General features: G+C 41.3%; 2 protein-coding genes across 4 annotated transcripts in view; both read right to left on the reverse strand.

Moving 5' to 3' along the window:
* Window positions 1-5,951: 5,951 nt before the first annotated feature.
* Window positions 5,952-13,327, reverse strand: mfsd12b (major facilitator superfamily domain containing 12b). Its single transcript, XM_084547545.1, has 9 exons — window positions 13,040-13,327; window positions 12,251-12,461; window positions 10,340-10,472; window positions 10,083-10,265; window positions 8,717-8,809; window positions 8,526-8,618; window positions 7,755-7,928; window positions 7,040-7,134; window positions 5,952-6,674 (listed from the first exon to the last, which is right to left on the reverse strand). The coding sequence occupies exons 1-9, from the start codon at window positions 13,314-13,316 to the stop codon at window positions 6,539-6,541; spliced, it is 1,395 nt and encodes a 464-aa protein (XP_084403671.1). The 5' UTR covers window positions 13,317-13,327; the 3' UTR covers window positions 5,952-6,538.
* Window positions 13,328-15,014: 1,687 nt separating this feature from the next.
* csnk1g2b (casein kinase 1, gamma 2b) overlaps window positions 15,015-16,738 on the reverse strand; it is a 39,552-nt gene continuing 37,828 nt past the window's right edge. For all 3 annotated transcript variants that reach the window (XM_084547538.1, XM_084547536.1, XM_084547537.1), the window contains exon 11: window positions 15,015-16,354. In XM_084547538.1, coding sequence (XP_084403664.1) covers window positions 16,300-16,354 — 55 coding nt within the window. In that variant the 3' untranslated portion in view covers window positions 15,015-16,299. The remainder of the gene's footprint in view (window positions 16,355-16,738) is intronic.

Below are 16,738 nucleotides of genomic sequence, written 5' to 3' on the forward strand. Positions count from 1 at the left end.
TGAAGCTTAAAGGTGCCATGTGTAAGAATTGAGGTAAAAATATCCCAAAAAGCGAGCTACACGCATCAAAAGAATGAGAAGAAATAAGGGCGATGATGCCATTAAAAAAATGACAAGGTATAGTGCTGCAGAGGTATCAACCTGAATTAGCATGCTAAATTACTAGCTACAGCCCAACAGACAGGTGTCGTAATACCAGTTTCGGCCATGGGAGGCGGTACGCGGGGCAACGTGACCGCCAGCCAAACTGCAATACACGAATAACTCGCACGGCTTGTGGGCGTACTTGAACCTGATGTCAATCGTGTGGAAAGTACAGCCAGAGCCCGTCTACGGAGAGCCTTCCCACTCTCTATTAAGTCCCATTGTAACGAATTTTGGTTGCAGTTCCACCATATTTCCACTGGGGGCGATCGCCATGAGTGCAACATGAATGGGACTCTATGGAGCTAAACGGCTAAATGTGTCTCTTTCACCCGATTGTCGTTGAGAAATCTCAGATTTGATTGTAGGTTTTGCAAGTTCAACATGGGTTATAGGTCAAAAGTTGAATGAACGAGAACTTATGTCCTTTCGTTTTCTCACAGGTTGAGTTGTTGTTGCCCATAACACGCTAGCATTGTGCTAATGAACGCTGATTGGTCAGTGAAGGACTGATTACGACCAGATCCCGCTTGACGGCATCGTGGCATCCGAAGCGGGACCAGAATGTTAAGACGGACTTTTTCGCCCAAGTTTTTTTTTTTTCGGCCCGGTCTTTTAAAACAACAAAACAGAAACTCTTCTAGCACGATTATTTACCCGTGTCAGCTGTGTTGTCCATGCCTCGAGAGAAAAGAAAGTGCAGAGCGCGAAAGCACCAAAGCAGTGACTGAAGGATTGCCGTAAAGCAGTATCTGGTCGTACGATGTGTATGACGTCATTGAACTTTTTAAAATACTTTTTAAAGCAAATAAGTGACTCTAAAAAATCTAACACCCAGCAGTGTGTAATTTCTTTGCATCTCCTTTCAAATACAATATTCAAATTACTGCACAAAAAATTATATCTTGAGAAAAGTGGATTCTGAGGGGTACTGCTCCATAGACCTCCATTCATTCTGCACTCGTCCTGAGAGCGCCCTCATATGGAATCAGAGTGGAACTGCAACCAGTTCAGAAGCCGGAAGTTCACTGAGAGTGGAACTTCTCCCCTTATTAGACGTTCTCTGGTACAGCCCACTACTACTAGGCCTACATTTCAGTTCAGGGAAGAGAGCGGAAGAATGGCTGAAGCCCTTGGCAAGAGACCCTTACCACCACCACCACCACCACCACCACCCGCTGCAGGGAAAAAAACGCTCTCGGAAGCACAAATAAAATCAGATAAAAAAAAGGAACAGAACCCGAGTGAATATTGGCACTGCTTTCCATCGCTGGAGACAACTGATGGACGTGAAAGAAATGAGGTTCGACTCCGAACTTGCAACATTTCTTTTGGATCGGTAAGTAAGATGCTGTTAGCGTTTCGCTAGAAGTTTGTTTGATATGTTTGTGTAGTTTTTTGGGAAGTTATAACATAAAAATGCTTCGAAAGGCTGTTCGGTAAACGTGCTAATGTTAGCAATGGCTAACCGTAGCTGTTAGCGTTTGATCTACCAAGCTGATGCTAAGATGTAACATTAGCTAAGAAGCTTGAGATGTCTTCGATGATAATGAACCCCAAATCATGGACGCACGAAACTTAACGGAAAACACTGCAAGGTGTAATGAGACCGAATGTTTTTGGTGACTAATGATAACTTACTTAATTGCTAGAAGAGGTATTGCTAATGAAAATCAAACTTGATATACATAAAAGATCTTTATAGGTCCCGTGAGAATCAGCAGTGTTTGGCTGGCGGTTATGTTGCCCCGCATACCGCCTCCCATGGCCGAAACTGGTATTACGACACTTGGATATTTTTACCTCAACTCTTACACATGGCACCTTTAAGCTAGCATGCACAGAGGATGATCTAAACCTGACAATGAGACAATTTAGGCTCAGAAACTGTAAACTGACCTTACTTAAAAAGATGCGCCAACCTCCGGGAATTAACAGAAAACAGCCTGATTACAGTAAAGTAGTGTACTTTTACTCGGATCAATTCACCGGCAGCGTGACAGCTGTAGTACTAACAGTAGTAGTAGTAGTAGTAGTAGTAGTAGTAGCATCTCATTTTCAGGCTGAGCTGTTTGGACCACAGTCACAGGTCAGGTCAAACACCCACCAGGCCTCAGCCCGAGCTGCACTGCAACACAGAGGCTCTATCATCTGCTGCTGGTAATGGAATTCCAGTTATACGGTCACATGTCTCACATCTGTCATAAACAATTAGGCCCCTGCCCGGTGTAGGCTGACACCCACTGGCAGCACACACGGGAGTCTGCCAAGACATCCTGCCCCAAAAACACCCCACGGAAAAAAAATCTACTGGACAACGAAAGCACAAACACACACACACAAAAAAAACATGAGTTCATGTGTTTTCAGTTGCAAATATTGTGGGCACATGTAAAACTAATGTATGAAACTGTCATTTTGAGACATGTCATGGCGACTATAACTTTGGAGTGTGTGCAGAAAGGTGAAACAATTACTAGATCAGTCAATCAAAAGACCAAATGACTGGACAAGAAAGGAACAGATAAAAATTAAGGCGGATTAGGAAGCAGATTCAAATCATCAATTTGTTGCAGCTGGGATATTTAGTTAACCCAAATAAAATCAAAACAAGAAAACGCCTTTAGTTTAAAGTGGGCCAGAATAATAAACTGACTCAATAAAGGCAGGATTTATTGCCCTGCATTAAACTGCAAAAGTTTAATAGATGGGTATACCTAATAAACTGGCTCCTGGGTGTAATCACCTAGCAAACACTTAAATATGAAAGGTTATTTGATAATTAGTAATATGTAAGTATGCTACTTAGTTTACTTTCGTACTGATTATAGATGCAGATGTTTATTACTGCTTTATTCACGTGTAAAGAAGCCTTTAAACCGTCCGTGAATAACATCAAATTAAACTGATTGCAAGTTGTGAACATAAGTGTTTTGTTTTGTTTGTGACCATCGGTTGTTGCTTTAAGACGTGATTTCTTACATTTAAAGCCACATTAAGTTAAAGGTTTTAAACTAATACACGTTACAGTGGTTGTGGTGATTTATCCTGGTGTTTTTGTTTTTTTTTTTTGCTGTTATTCCGCAGCAGATATCGACATTGTTCCCGTTATAAATAACAGTAAAGCTAACGAGGTAACAAGCTAGCTACCGCTGAGCCCACCTGTCGAGGTTTCCGTTAATTTACCGTTAATTCAAATTCAAATGTGTTAACAGCTGCGACTCTGAACAGCGTAACAGAAACATGAATAAATGTTTACCTAACGGGTATTTTAGAAATACTTTACAGCCTGCTAATAGTTTAAAATAACTTTTGTCCACCTTGCGGTCATCTTACCTGAAGAAGGTTGAGGGGGGAGTAAAGACTTGACCAACGTCCGCCGCAGTTTCCTGCCAAAACTCCCCTTTCCTCTCAAAGTTAGAGCACGTTCAGGAAAACTATGAGTCCGCCAGAATATAAAATATAATCAAAGTGAGGGTTTTTTGTGTATTTGAAAGGCTTTAAACTTTAAAAGTCGTTGCTCCGTTATTGAGCGTCTGTCCCGGACGGCGACAGATACAACGGTCTGAGAGCAAGTGCTTTGTCCCCGCCTGTCCGCGGTGATGAGGCCAACCGCACAACACCTCTACACCGCCGCGTTTCATCCGCCAGAGGTCGGGCTTTCTGCCCCCTATGCTAACAACCAAACTGAACACAGGTGTCGCTAAAAGGGGGAATATTTACACATTACAACCAGTCCATAATATTACAATAAAAATTACAACAGATTAGACGAGAAAAGAAGTAAATAGGAGGGCTACAGAAACCAACAGCATTATGATAGCCTTCCGCCAGACAATATAGTACTCAAACGCCGCTAGCAAGCAAGTGAGCTGCAAAATAAATTTTCATATTTAAAAAATATCCCTGGTTTAAAACGTTCAATACTTGCTTGGACTCATTGATATAAGAAATATTGTATAAACAAATATATATTGTGTGTTTTTGTGTTGTTGTAATAATTAACAAGGAGTGTTGTATGGGTTGTCAAATGTAAAATATGTAAATTAAATGTATATACACACATTTACCAATTAATTTGGTGCACTAGTTAAAACCAGTGCATTCTAATATAACAGTCCTGCACTAAATCCCTCTTCATGACGGTTATAATGTTCAGTTTATGTTGAAACAGCTTAAGAAATGTTGGAGGATGTAGTTTGTGGTGCTGTTGAACTATATGGAATTTCTGTTATACATAGTTATAAAATGGGGTTGTTTAAAATAATGATAAAACATGTCAGTACAGAACAATTCAATAGTACTTATTGCATTGTCTTTAAAACTAATGCTGAATACCATCGTGAAATCATTGGCATGCATCAAGAAGAGAAAACATCTAAGGAGATTGAAGAAACTACTAAAACTGGGTTAAGAACTGTCCAACGTATCATTAAAAACTGGAAGGATAGTGGAGAACCATCAGGGTAAGAAGAGAGGCAGATGAAGTGATGCACCCATCATGCCTAGTGTCTACTGTACAAGCTTGTGGGGGCAGTGCTATGATCTGGGGTTGCTGCAGTTGCTCAGGTCTAGGTTCAGCAACATTATGTTGCCCAAAGAATGAGGTCAGCTGACTACCTGAATATACTTAATGACCAGGTTATTCCATCAATGGATCATATTCCAAGATGACAATGCCAGGATTCATGGGGCTCAAATTGTGAAAGAGTGGTTCAGGGAGCATGAGACATAATTTTCACACATGGATTGGCCACCACAGAGTCCAGACCTTAACCCCATTGAGAATCTTTGGGATGTGCTGGAGAAGGCTTTGTGCAGTGGTCAGACTCTCCCATCATCAATACAAGATCTTGGTGAAACATTAATGCAACACTGGATGGAAATAAATCTGGTGACATTGCAGAAGCTTATTGAAACAATACCACAGTGAATGCAATCAAAGCTAAAGGAGGTCCATCATAATATTAGAGCTTTGTTTTGGTAGCAGCTTTTTTTTTTTTTTTTTTTCCAGGCAGTGTATTCAGTATGTCTCAATGGTAAATCCTTGACCTTTTCTCTGGTCCACTTTCACTCACACTCTTCTGATAGTTTGTATTTTTCTGTAATCTTGGTTTTCCCCTTGCAAGAAGAATTGCAGTGCTATTCATGTGTGCACCATTGTGTGCTCTTCCTTGTGTATATTACAGTTTCTTTTGTGTTGCTGCCACAGCTTTTATTTTCATTGCTGCTGAACTAGAGAAGTGCTAAACTGCATTTCATTGTTTTTAACCAGACAATGACAATTAAACTTAATCGTCTTCATTTGCTGTATATGTCCAACCAACCAGTTAACTTTGGGTTATTGTACAAATACTGGTCTACTGGTGTAGAAGGTGTTTGTCTCTAATCATTATACGCCTACAATGAGTCAGGTTCACCCAGTTCACATCCTTGAGGCGGTGCCACAGCCGCTGCCAGGTCAACTAAAACATTTGGCTTCATTCTCAGTAGGGAGTACAACAGCAGAGATGGGAGAGAACATTTCATTTATCTCATTTCACTTTAAAAAAAATAAGTAAACGCTGTTTTTTTAAAAGCAAATGGTTTAGCAGTGGCTAAAACTCCTTGTGAAATATGCTCACATGCATCTTTGAGTCAGCGTGTTTGTTAAAAAACTTTCATTTCTGGATTCTTCATGACATTTAGAAGTAACCAAACACTTTATGGGTAATTAAAGCAAGTTTAAAATTGATTTATTATGCATAATACTACTCTTCCGCAGCTTACGAGCTTGTCCGGAAAAGCAGTGCAGTTATATATTCATGCACAGTAGAGAGCACAACAGCAGAGGTGGGAAGGAACACTTTATTTATTTCATTTTAAACCAAAAGTTAACACTGTTTTTTTGTATTATTTTTAAGGCATAATTTGCTTTCAGCGGTTAAAACTCATTCTGAAATATTCTTACATGTATCAATGAGTCAACGTATTGGTTAAAAACTTTAATTTCTGTATTCTTCACAACATTTAGATGCAACCAAACGCTTCACCTGTGATTAAAAGTACGTTTAAAACTGATTCATTATGCAGTAATTCTAATCTTCCGCAGTTGACGAGCTCCTCTGGGAAATCAGTGCAGTTACAAATTCATGCACTAGATAGTAGCATGGCTTTATAATCTTTAGTTCAGTTTGTCCAACAACAAGTTTTCAATTCTATACAGATATGTCCAGAAATTTAACTTTATAGCACTTAAATACATCCACAAGACATTTTAATAGTAGGATTGTGTATTAAACTGACAAACATAAAAAAAAAAAAAAAAAGATTCTAAATCCCTGAAACTAGTAAACTTTGGGTTTTTTTTGTGCGTCTGAGACGCCATCACCGACTGAAGTCTAGAGTTCGAACACTAACTCTTCCGTAGTCTGATTGGCCAGACGAGAATTGTGAAAAGGCCGACTCCTGCAGCCAAGGCAACGACCCCGGTTACGGCCACCATGACATCACGATAAAACCAAATGCAGTCTGTGCAGCAGGCCTCAGTACTGTGGAGAACAGGAGGAAACTTTGGTTAATAAAAATCTTCTGTTCTTTATGAAGATTTTTTATTTTACTGCGCCTTATTTTACTGTTTTATCTCTCTTCATCTGAAAACTATAAAATTATTATTTTTTTTAGATCGGCAGCTGTGTCCATGGGTCACAGAGGGACAGCCACAAAGAGATATTGCTTCATATTAAGCTGCCAACACAGCTGATGAGTTAACGTACAGGAAAAAGCAGAAATGAACTTAAGGAAGTGAAATCAGACAGATTTTGTTTTTTAGGCTGAATTTCGTTTCTGTGGGAAGTGCTTACGCTTAATTTTAAATGTCTGCAGGCTGCGTTGTGTCGGTCACAGAGTGACTCACCTGCACGGCCGGATGCTCTGGATGAGGACGACCCCCAAGCCATTAGCCACCTTGTCTGTGAGGCTCATGGACCCGTAAACAAAGGCTCCACTTTGCTGCCAAACAAGACCAAAGATTATTACAGCGGGAAATCACAACTGAACGTCACTTGTTGCTTTCTTTCGTGAATGAAACCCACAGTAAACACTCTGTGGATGTTGAGGATAGAAAGGCTGACGTAACATGACATGCAACAACATGATCATGTGCTGCAGTCGCCGTCAACCCTCCCCTTCACGTTCACAGCGTTCCCCGACCATCTCCTCTTTGATCCAGTGAACGGTTTGATAGTCACACTGACATATCAGTTATTGTTGATCTGCAGTTATAAACCTCAGGGCAGCTGATCCTGATGTGGCGATCGAAACAAAAAGGCAGTTGTTGTGTTTCTGCCTTGTGACGACGTTTCTCTTCACCTCGTTCATCTCCAGTATGAACTTCAAACTAAATTCTTAAGCAAAAAGGCGTTTAAAAAAGGCCACTGGACTTGTGGAGTTTTTGAGGAGGCGTTTCACCACTCATCCAAATAGCTTCCAGTTGCCTTTTTTAAAACGCCTTTTTTTGGATATACCATGACCTGGAGGACTGAGAACCTTCACAGTCGAGGACAGTTCAACAACTCTTTCAGAGAGTCTCCTCAGGACAGTTGTAGGTTCGTTCCCCTCCCGTCACCTACCGTCTGTTCTCCGATGAGCGTAGCTGTCATGGACAGAGACATGACCAGGATGGTTGCTGAGCCGGCTCCCAGAAGCACCGCTGCTCCGTAGATGCTGTTGGCTCCCATCTTGTGGTCCACGAACACCCAGGTGGAGAAACAGATGACCAGCAGCAGGCCGACCAGATAGGTCATCTGACAGATCAATGTACAGTAAATCACTTCATGTTATTAATCAATATGGTATAAAAATGGATGCATCCTATTAAATTAGTACACAGTACACAGTACATACACCAATCAGGCATAACATTATGACCACCTTCCTAATATTGTGTAGGTCTCCCTTGTGCCTCCAAAACAGTTGTGACACATTAGAGAATGGACATGGGCCTTCTGAGGGTGTCCTGTGGTGTCTGGCAACAGGACGTTGTTAGTGGGGGGCTTTTGAAGGGAGGGGCCTCTGGATCATCCCACACATACTTGATCAATTTGGGATCTAGTGAATTTGAATTTTTTTAGTTGTTCCTAAAGTCTTCCCCTGCTGGGGATGGCTGCTGCCATCAAGGAGTGTCATTGCTATGGGGTGGGGGTGCCTGGTCTGGTCTAGGTGGGTGCTACACGTCCAAAGGTTTCCCAGCAGAACATTGAATTATCAGAAGATGGTCAATGTTATTTACTCCTCCTCTCAGTGGTTTTAATGTTGTGGCTGATCGGAGTATATACCTCATAATGATCTTATCATAATGAGCTAATAAACCAGATAAAATTATAAAAACGTGAGACACTCACGTTGATGCCTATGCGCTTGCTGACTGGTTTCATGGCCAGAGAGCAAACGAAGCCGCTGACGTACATCACCAGAGGAATGATGGCAATGAAGTTCTGAGGAGAGAAACGAGTATTAATTCACTAACGGATTATTATTAGACTGAAACTCGACAACTAGAATCAGCGCTGTGAATACCGCGTGCGTTTCGTACCTTGGGTAACTTGAGAGAGTTGGTGAGGTAGACTGAGATGTAGGTCTGAGACAAGTTGACGATGAGTCTGGTGCACATGTAAAGGAACGCCACCTGGAGGAAAATGAAAACACAGGATTTAAAGTTTGAGGTTTAATCTCCACTACGTGTTTCTTTAAAAAAACAACGTTTGGGCACATTTGAATGATGTGTTTACTTATACTGAAGTAGAAGCAGTTATAGCAGTAAAAAATGTATTGTAGTAATAGACTGGATGGATGGATGGATGGATGGATAGATCCACAGAGGCTCCTCCCCTCAACCCATAGGACCTGAAGGCCCCCCGCCTGTTACCAGACACCACAGGACACCCTCAGAAGGCCCATGTCATTCTCTCCACTGTTTTGGAAGCACAAGGGAGACCTACACAATATTAGAAGGTGGTCATAATGGTACGCCTGATCGGTGTATGGGGTCAGTGTGGGATTACATGATGAGACAGAGGTGTTCAGTGACAATAAATGAAACCTAATCTTTATCTTAAGCAAGTGTACCGAGGAGAACTGCTGCCGTTTTATAGACAAACACCAAAATCATGTTGTAACTTGATGTACTAGTCTGATGAAGTTTAAACTTTTGTTTTGTATAAACAGGTCTAAAGGTGTTTTTTTTTTTTTGTATTTTATTTCTGAGCTGATGAGAAAGTCTTTCTTGAGCTGGAAGTGGAGGATGGTGCCAGTTTAATTCCTGAGAACTGGAACAGAAGCAAAGGAAAACCCAAATGCTCCTTCGCTCTCAGTTCCTCATACTGAGAAAAACCTAAAAACGTCTTAGTATCTTAGCACTGAGAAGCTTAAAAGGAACTTGACTGTAATAAAAGTCTCAAATTACCAAGAACATGCTGAAGATGAGAAAATAAAGGCAAAGCTGAGGTGCACTAGTGTTTCCAGACTCAGTGCAACGGTTCGATGCCCATCTCTAAGGTCAAGTGTGCTTTCTCCATCAGTGTTACATTATTATTTATTGGTATGAGCTTTTATAATATAGCTTCACTCTCTTATAATAACAATAATAAAGTGACGTAAATTGATTTCATGAAATTAAAGGGAACCACATGTTTTTAATTAAATGGTTCACTGAGATGTTGAGTATGATTATTAATGAACAGGCTGCAACATGCAAACACCATGTGGCGGCTTATTACATTTATGTAATCTAACTTAAAAACAAAACCACTATTTACACAATAAATCAGTATTTAAATTAGATTTATGGGTGGTATACACATGCGGCTATTGTTCTCATGAAGTGTGGCTGAGTAAGAAGTAAATGAAAAAAAAAAAAGGAAGAGAAACTTTCTGAACAAGCAGAAAGTTTCAGGGGTCACCTGGTAGAACGACGGCTCCGTCAGCCAGTGCTTCCACTGTTTTACAGGACGAACCGACAGCTCCTGTGACCGAGGAGACGGGATCAGCTGATCTCTCTCTGAGCCGGACGTGTGCTCTTTGGTGCCGACGTGGAACACCAAAGAAAACAGCGCCCCGGTGCCCAGCATTATGAGAGCTAGCGTCTGTGAACACAAAGATAGAGGTGGTGATCTTGTCAGAGCGTGCAAAACAAAATCTCAGGTGTTTGTCTTCTTACCCTGAACAGAGGGACGTCGCCCCAGCCCAGGTTGCCTGTGACCGAGGAGTCGGCGCTGTGCTGGTACTGGAAGTGGAAGAGCAGCCATGCCACAGCGTACACGGTGATGTTGGCCATCACAGTGAAGGCGTACCTGCACACGGACACGGTTGTTGAGCTTTAAACTCACAGAAACACCTCATAACTTTTAGGTTTGAACCAACTCTGAATTGATTTCTGCTTCCCTTTTCTTTGGAATATGGGTTCCTCTGCTGTTGTGAGGAATTTGACTGCTATTTTTGTCTTATTGCTTTTTCTTCCAATTGCAAAATTCCAGATTTGTGTTAACTGTCACTCCAACAATATGTTAATAAAAGAAAACAGAGGTGTTAAATACTGTTTACCTAGTCCCACAAAGCTAAATATATGCTGGCAAGACGCACACAATAACTATTATAACACAGGACACAAAAAGATTTTCTAAAAAGAAGACATACACTAATCAGCCACAACATTATGACCACTGACAGGAGAAGTAAATGACACTGACCATCTTGTGACAATTCAATGTTCTGCTGGGAAATTTTTAGACCTGGCATTCATTCATGTGGATGTTACTTAGACATGTAGCACCCACCTAGACCAGACCAGGCACCCCCACCCCATAGCAATGACACTCCTTGATGGCAGCAGCCATCCCCAGCAGGATGCAGCCTGACACAGACACACACAAAAAAACGCTTAAGGAACAACTAAAAAAAATAAAAAACATGAAGAACAGCACAAGGTGTTGACCTGGCCTCCAAATTCACTAGATCCCAAACTGATCAAGTATCTGTGGGATGATCCACAGAGGACCCTCCCTTCAAAGGCCCCCACTAACAACATTCTGTTACCAGATACCACAGGACACCCTCAGAAGGCCCATGTCCATTCTCTGATGAGTCACAACAGTTTTGGAGGCACAAGGGAGACCTACACAATATTAGGAAGGTGGTCATAATGTTATGCCTGATCAGTGTATAAAGAATGAGCATTGTTTTTTGACTAGAATGAGTGCTAATGACCGAGCTAAAGAGTTCAAACTTGACACAGAAGAATCTAGTGCAAAGTATCATAAACATATTTCTAGGAGTGTCCATCTCAGATGAAAGCGTCCTGTTCACTGTTTGGGATGTTTTGAAGCAGGGGGAGTGAGGAGAGTTGAACTGAGGTAATGCTGCATCAATCCACTTAATTTGCCTCGCTGTGATGTTCTGGAGAGTCTTGATATCTCTTCAAAGAAGGAGAAGGCCAGCGGTACAGAGCACAGAGCACAGAGAGCAGAACTAAACTCCAGGAAGTGGAGAAGGAAAAAGGAAATGATGGAGAGGAATCTGAATAGATGGAAGGATTTAGTCACCATGTTTTCAAATTCACTCAAGACTAAAATCTTCCAGTCAGAAGACTAGAATCAGATGGCAGAGATAAATCAGCCATAGTTTATGAAAGCAGGAGGTCAGTGTTTGGTAAGCTTATCTGTGTCTTTGCTTTACACTCTTCAGCTTTTGTATCAACCACCCAAACAAGATATGTTGTTTTAATTTGTGAGTTTTAGAGGTGCTTGTCCTGTAAAGGGTCTGTTTGTATCATAAGACACAAGCTGTTAAATTAAATTAACCAGCTGCATCACGTGAAGAGATAAATCCTACAATTATTAGAAACAAAACTGCCTTTAACAGTGACAGCATACTACAAAGTTCATGTTTCTGTTTTTTGTGCATGCTGGCTCACTGTCATGGCTTCCTGTGACACTTTCAGCCATCATTAATACACCTGTACCTTCTCTGCTGTTCCAAAATATGTCTGCCTTGGAGAATGAAGGATGTCTTTCAGGCATCATGAGCCGAGGCACTGTCCTCATACAGGACGTCCTGGGTGATGCCAGCTCACCTGTACGCAGTGAGCTCCACCTTGGCGCTCTCCTTGGTCACCAGCTCCGGGATCAGGGAGAGGTGGGAGATCTGCGTGGCCGCCCATCCGAACTGGAAGACGATGATGAAGGGGCAGAAGTAGAGGATCTGCGCCCACTGAGGAGTGCTGCCGGTGCAGGCCAGGCACGGCGTGAAGATGAAGGGGAAGGAGAGAAGGACGCAGACGGTTCCTGAAAAAAAAAAACAGACGTGGAAGCATTTGAAACAGGGCATCTTGAAATGTTTTAAGAATATCAGAATAATTGGGGATAGACTCAGACTCACTATGCCCTGGGCTACTTAGAAATGTTCTTTATGAACCCTGGTGTTTCCTGTCTAGTCTCTTTGACTTGATATTACTCTTAATATTCATAAAGGAACAGGTATTGTCATGTTTCTGTAATATCCTTGCACTTAAGTACAGTTTTGAGGTACTTTACTTGAGCATTAATTACTTTTTATAACTTTTTTATATCGTTTAATGCAGCAATAAGAATAATAGTCAAGAAAAGTTGCTGTATATAAAACTAAAAGCTGTCATTTTGCATTATAAATACGTTTAAGATACATTTAGCTGAAAATATACTGCACTTTTACTTGAGTCTTTTAAATATACATGCAGAAATATTCAATTACATTGTGGTTTAACTACATGTGTATACCACAACCATAACTTATAATAAGCACCAACTATATTACTATATTTGTTGCAGGAACGTGCTGCATTATTTCCACCACCTGTGAGGCACAGGTGCGCTCAGATACTTGCCCAACAGATGCCAGGATTTTCTCTTGCCGTGTTTCAGGATGCCTGCCGTCCGGTCAGATTCATACCCAACCAGAGGCGTACAAACTCCGTCCGCAATCTGACCAATCAGCAGCAACACACCCGCATAGGTGCTCCGGAAGCCGAGCACGGAGTGGAAGTAGATCAGCAGGTACGTGAACCACATAGAGGCGCACAGGTCGTTGAGAAAGTGTCCCGCTGCGTAACAGACCCGCCTGCAGACTGACAGAGAGCGATCAGCAGGCACAAACTGCTCCATGATCGATTCCTGTGATAAAACTTCCTTTATTCACAATTAGAGATCTGTTGTTGTCATATTTACAAATACATAATGCAAATAGTTACACTAAAAGACGAAGAGCAGAAACACAGTTCAACCCTGGTCTGAGCATCTCCAAAAAGAAAAAAACAAAAAGAAAGAAAAAATAATCCCTCAAATAATAAATCAGATAATAAACTCAGTGTAATGGATTATGCCAAGCTGTGTCCCCCACGCTGGTCAGCTGAACGGGTTTAGCTTTGAGTGGAATAACCGAATGTGCCAACAAGAAAAGCTCGTCTCAGCCGTCAGTGGCGCTTTTTGGATGCAGCGACGATTTCACGCGTAAAAGCGCGCAGGAGTCCTCCCCGGAGCCTCTGGAGATATTTGTGGGCGGTTAATATACAGCGGCAAAAAACATACAGCTCTGCAATGTACACGCCTCGCATGTCGTCTAAATTGAGCCACGGTTAAAGGGAGGTGGAAGTAGGGAGGGGGGGGGTTACGTTCAAAACTCGTGAGTTACAATACTGTTTCCAAATACAGTCAGTTCCTCTTTCCGATCTTCCCGTGGCGAGAGCCGCATAAACCCGGTTACACACAAGTTTTATCTTGAAAACATTTTAAACACATTTTTCCTTCACAGTGTTTGGGTGTAAATTGATATTAATCCTGAAAATTCATCAACCATCCAAGCATCAAAGCATTCTCTACTGACGAACATGTGTCTACTCCGTGGACACTTACAAGACATAACACTTTAAATGTTGGCTTCCCTTTACCAGCTCATGACACATATGCTTCACATGGTCATCATTCACATTACACATCAGTGACATGCAAAGGGTGTGTTGTGTAAAAAAAAAATCTAAAGTTAAACTGATGAATCAGGAGGGCAGAGAGGCAAGAATGGGTCTTTAAAGGAGCCAGATTTTACTTTACACATGACAAAAGGTTAAAAAAATAAAATAAAATAAAGCGAGATGTGAAAATGATCAATAGAAATGTTGAATAGATAGACTGGAGTTTAAAAGTAGGAACTGTGTTGAACGATGCATTAAGGGAAACGTACGATAAATAGTTTTTTTGTTTTTGACCCCGATACTTAAAAAGTTTGAGATGTTCCAGCTTTAGTTCTGACTGTTCTTTTAATCTGTTAAAGGAGGCGACATATTAAAATTCAAGGCCAGTGACCTACGGGGCACGCCTGAACCTGAACAGAGCAGCAGCAGCAGCAGGCGGAAATAAAATAAAGAATCAAAGGGAATGAACTGGAGAAGAAAAAAAAGGAAAAATCATTATTATTATTTTTTTTTTCTTCTGATCAGAGACAGCAGCCGAGCATTTTCAGAGACAGGATGTCCCTTTTTAAAACCTCGCTGAGCTGCGTGCCTGTCCTGATGAAATGAAACAGATTTGTCGGTCCCGTCTCGTCCCGACCCGTCTCCGAAACCTAGACCCCCACAGCTGTACAGATGTGTCACAGCAGACGTGAGGAAGGGTTGTGTGTGGGGGGGGGTCATAGTAATGTATACACCGCTTATAAATGATGGATGTGTCAATTACACAAACACACACGTGCGTACACAACTTCCAGATTTGCAGGCGCACACACACACAAACACACAAACACACACACACGGTAATCCATTGAGCATTTGGGTCATATTAGATAAAATGTCATTGCGGGACACTCACTTGAGCTTTAAACATTTTACTTAGAAAGGCACAAACTATGATTTCCTGGTAAATTATTTTTTTGATGTAAAGAAACAAAATTAAAAAATAAAAATAAAAAGACATATCTTTTTATCTTTTTTTTACCCCCCATGTAAATCGAAGACATTTTTCAGCCATAACTCAGATATAAGCGTTGTGAGGACTCTTCCTAGATCAGTCTTTATTAAAGTTGTTTTCTTAATTGTTAATTTCAAACCTAAAGTTTTTCCACTGTAATCGTTTTCTTCTTCTTCTTCTTTTTTCCCAAAAGTGCAACAATAATAATAATAATAATAATATAATAATAATAAGAGAGCTTAATATCTGTTTTTCTCTCGTTCTTCCACAGTACCTGAGGCCAGTGACTGTGCTACAAAGTCCACGTTGACAGACAAAAAAAAAAAGAAAAGAAAAGCCAGAGTGAGGAAAGAATTGAACTCCAGAACACTACAACATAAAAATAAGATTTCAATGCAGGGTTTTGACTTCGAAAACTGAGGATTCACTTACAAAATAAACAAAAAAAAAAGAAAAGAAAAGAAAATACATAAAAATCCTCCAAATTCTGTTTTACAGATGAAATGCTTCCTGTGTCTCTCAGATTTAACATCAGCATAGTTCACCTTTTTTTGTTTTACCTTGATCCCAGAACACACACCAAAGAAAAATAATAATAATAAAAATCAACAATTTTCCTAAGGAGCAGATTTCTTTCTTTCACTCGAACCACTCGAATGGTTTCCCCTGATCAACAAAAGCCGACTGTTCGAACAATACAACGTTCTTTATGGAATCTAGAATACAACAACTGTTTCAAACAGTATCTTTTTTCATATTCACGCCACGGTATTCGAGTTTCATTGTTACAGCTTTTTTTTTTTTTAAACTTTTTCTCAAGCCCCCTCCCCGCCACCCCCGCGCACAACTTCCCGTTGTAATGCAGGTATGTTTATTTTTCATCGGCAAAAAGGAATCAAGAGTCTGTTGTGGAGTCGGTGGGACCGCAACATTCCTTTAGCTCGCCAGCAGCCGGGGGGTGGGGGGAGGGGGGAGCGCCGAGAACGAGGGAGGAGAGAGCGCGAGGGGAAGAGGTTCATGGTGATAAGGGGTGGGGGTTGAGGGAAAGGTGAGAGGGGTAAGGAGGTGAGGGGAGGAAGCTGGAAGGAGGTAAAGGGCCGGGGTGGGAGGTTGGAGTCTGTGTAGTTGCTTCCATTTAAAACTTGACAGTGACCACAATGTTTCAAGTTCTCTGCGTTCTCTTCTTTCACTTGTGCCTCTGGAGGGCTTTCCTCTTTCTCCTCTTGAAGAAACAACAGCACCTGCAGGAAAACAGAAACACAACTCGGTTTAGATTAGATTCAGAGTCGAATCAGTTCTGATCCAGATTCGTTAAGCTCCAATGAAACCTCTGCTTTTTTTTTTTCTTTGCAGAAAGATTTAGCAGTGGGTTTATATGATCAAAGTTTGTTGTCATAATGTAGATTACACACATAAACCCGATCTGGCATAACATTATGATATTGTGTAGGTCTCCCTTGTGCCTCTAAAACATTGTGACTCATCAGAGAATGGACATGGGCCTTCTGAGGGTGTCCTGTGGTGTGTGGCACCAGGATGATGTTAGTGGAGGTCTTTGAGGGGAGGGGCCTCTGTGGATCATCCCACAGATACTTGATCAGTTTGGGATCTAGTGAATTTGGAGG

This window comes from Chelon labrosus (assembly GCF_963514085.1).
Source record: "Chelon labrosus genome assembly, chromosome: 7".
In the NCBI taxonomy this organism is placed as follows: Eukaryota; Metazoa; Chordata; class Actinopteri; order Mugiliformes; family Mugilidae; genus Chelon; species Chelon labrosus.

Bases quoted from the DNA above. Each gene is read 5' to 3' on its own strand.
- mfsd12b (XM_084547545.1), bottom strand. From the start codon at position 13,316: ATGGAGCAGTTTGTGCCTGCTGATCGCTCTCTGTCAGTCTGCAGGCGG. The intron at 10,473-12,250 runs GTGAGCTGGCAT...GTCCGTGTGCAG, and splicing joins GTGGAGCTCACTGCGTACAG to GTACGCCTTCACTGTGATGG. The intron at 6,675-7,039 runs GTGAGTCACTCT...TGTTCTCCACAG, and splicing joins CAGAGCATCCGGCCGTGCAG to TACTGAGGCCTGCTGCACAG.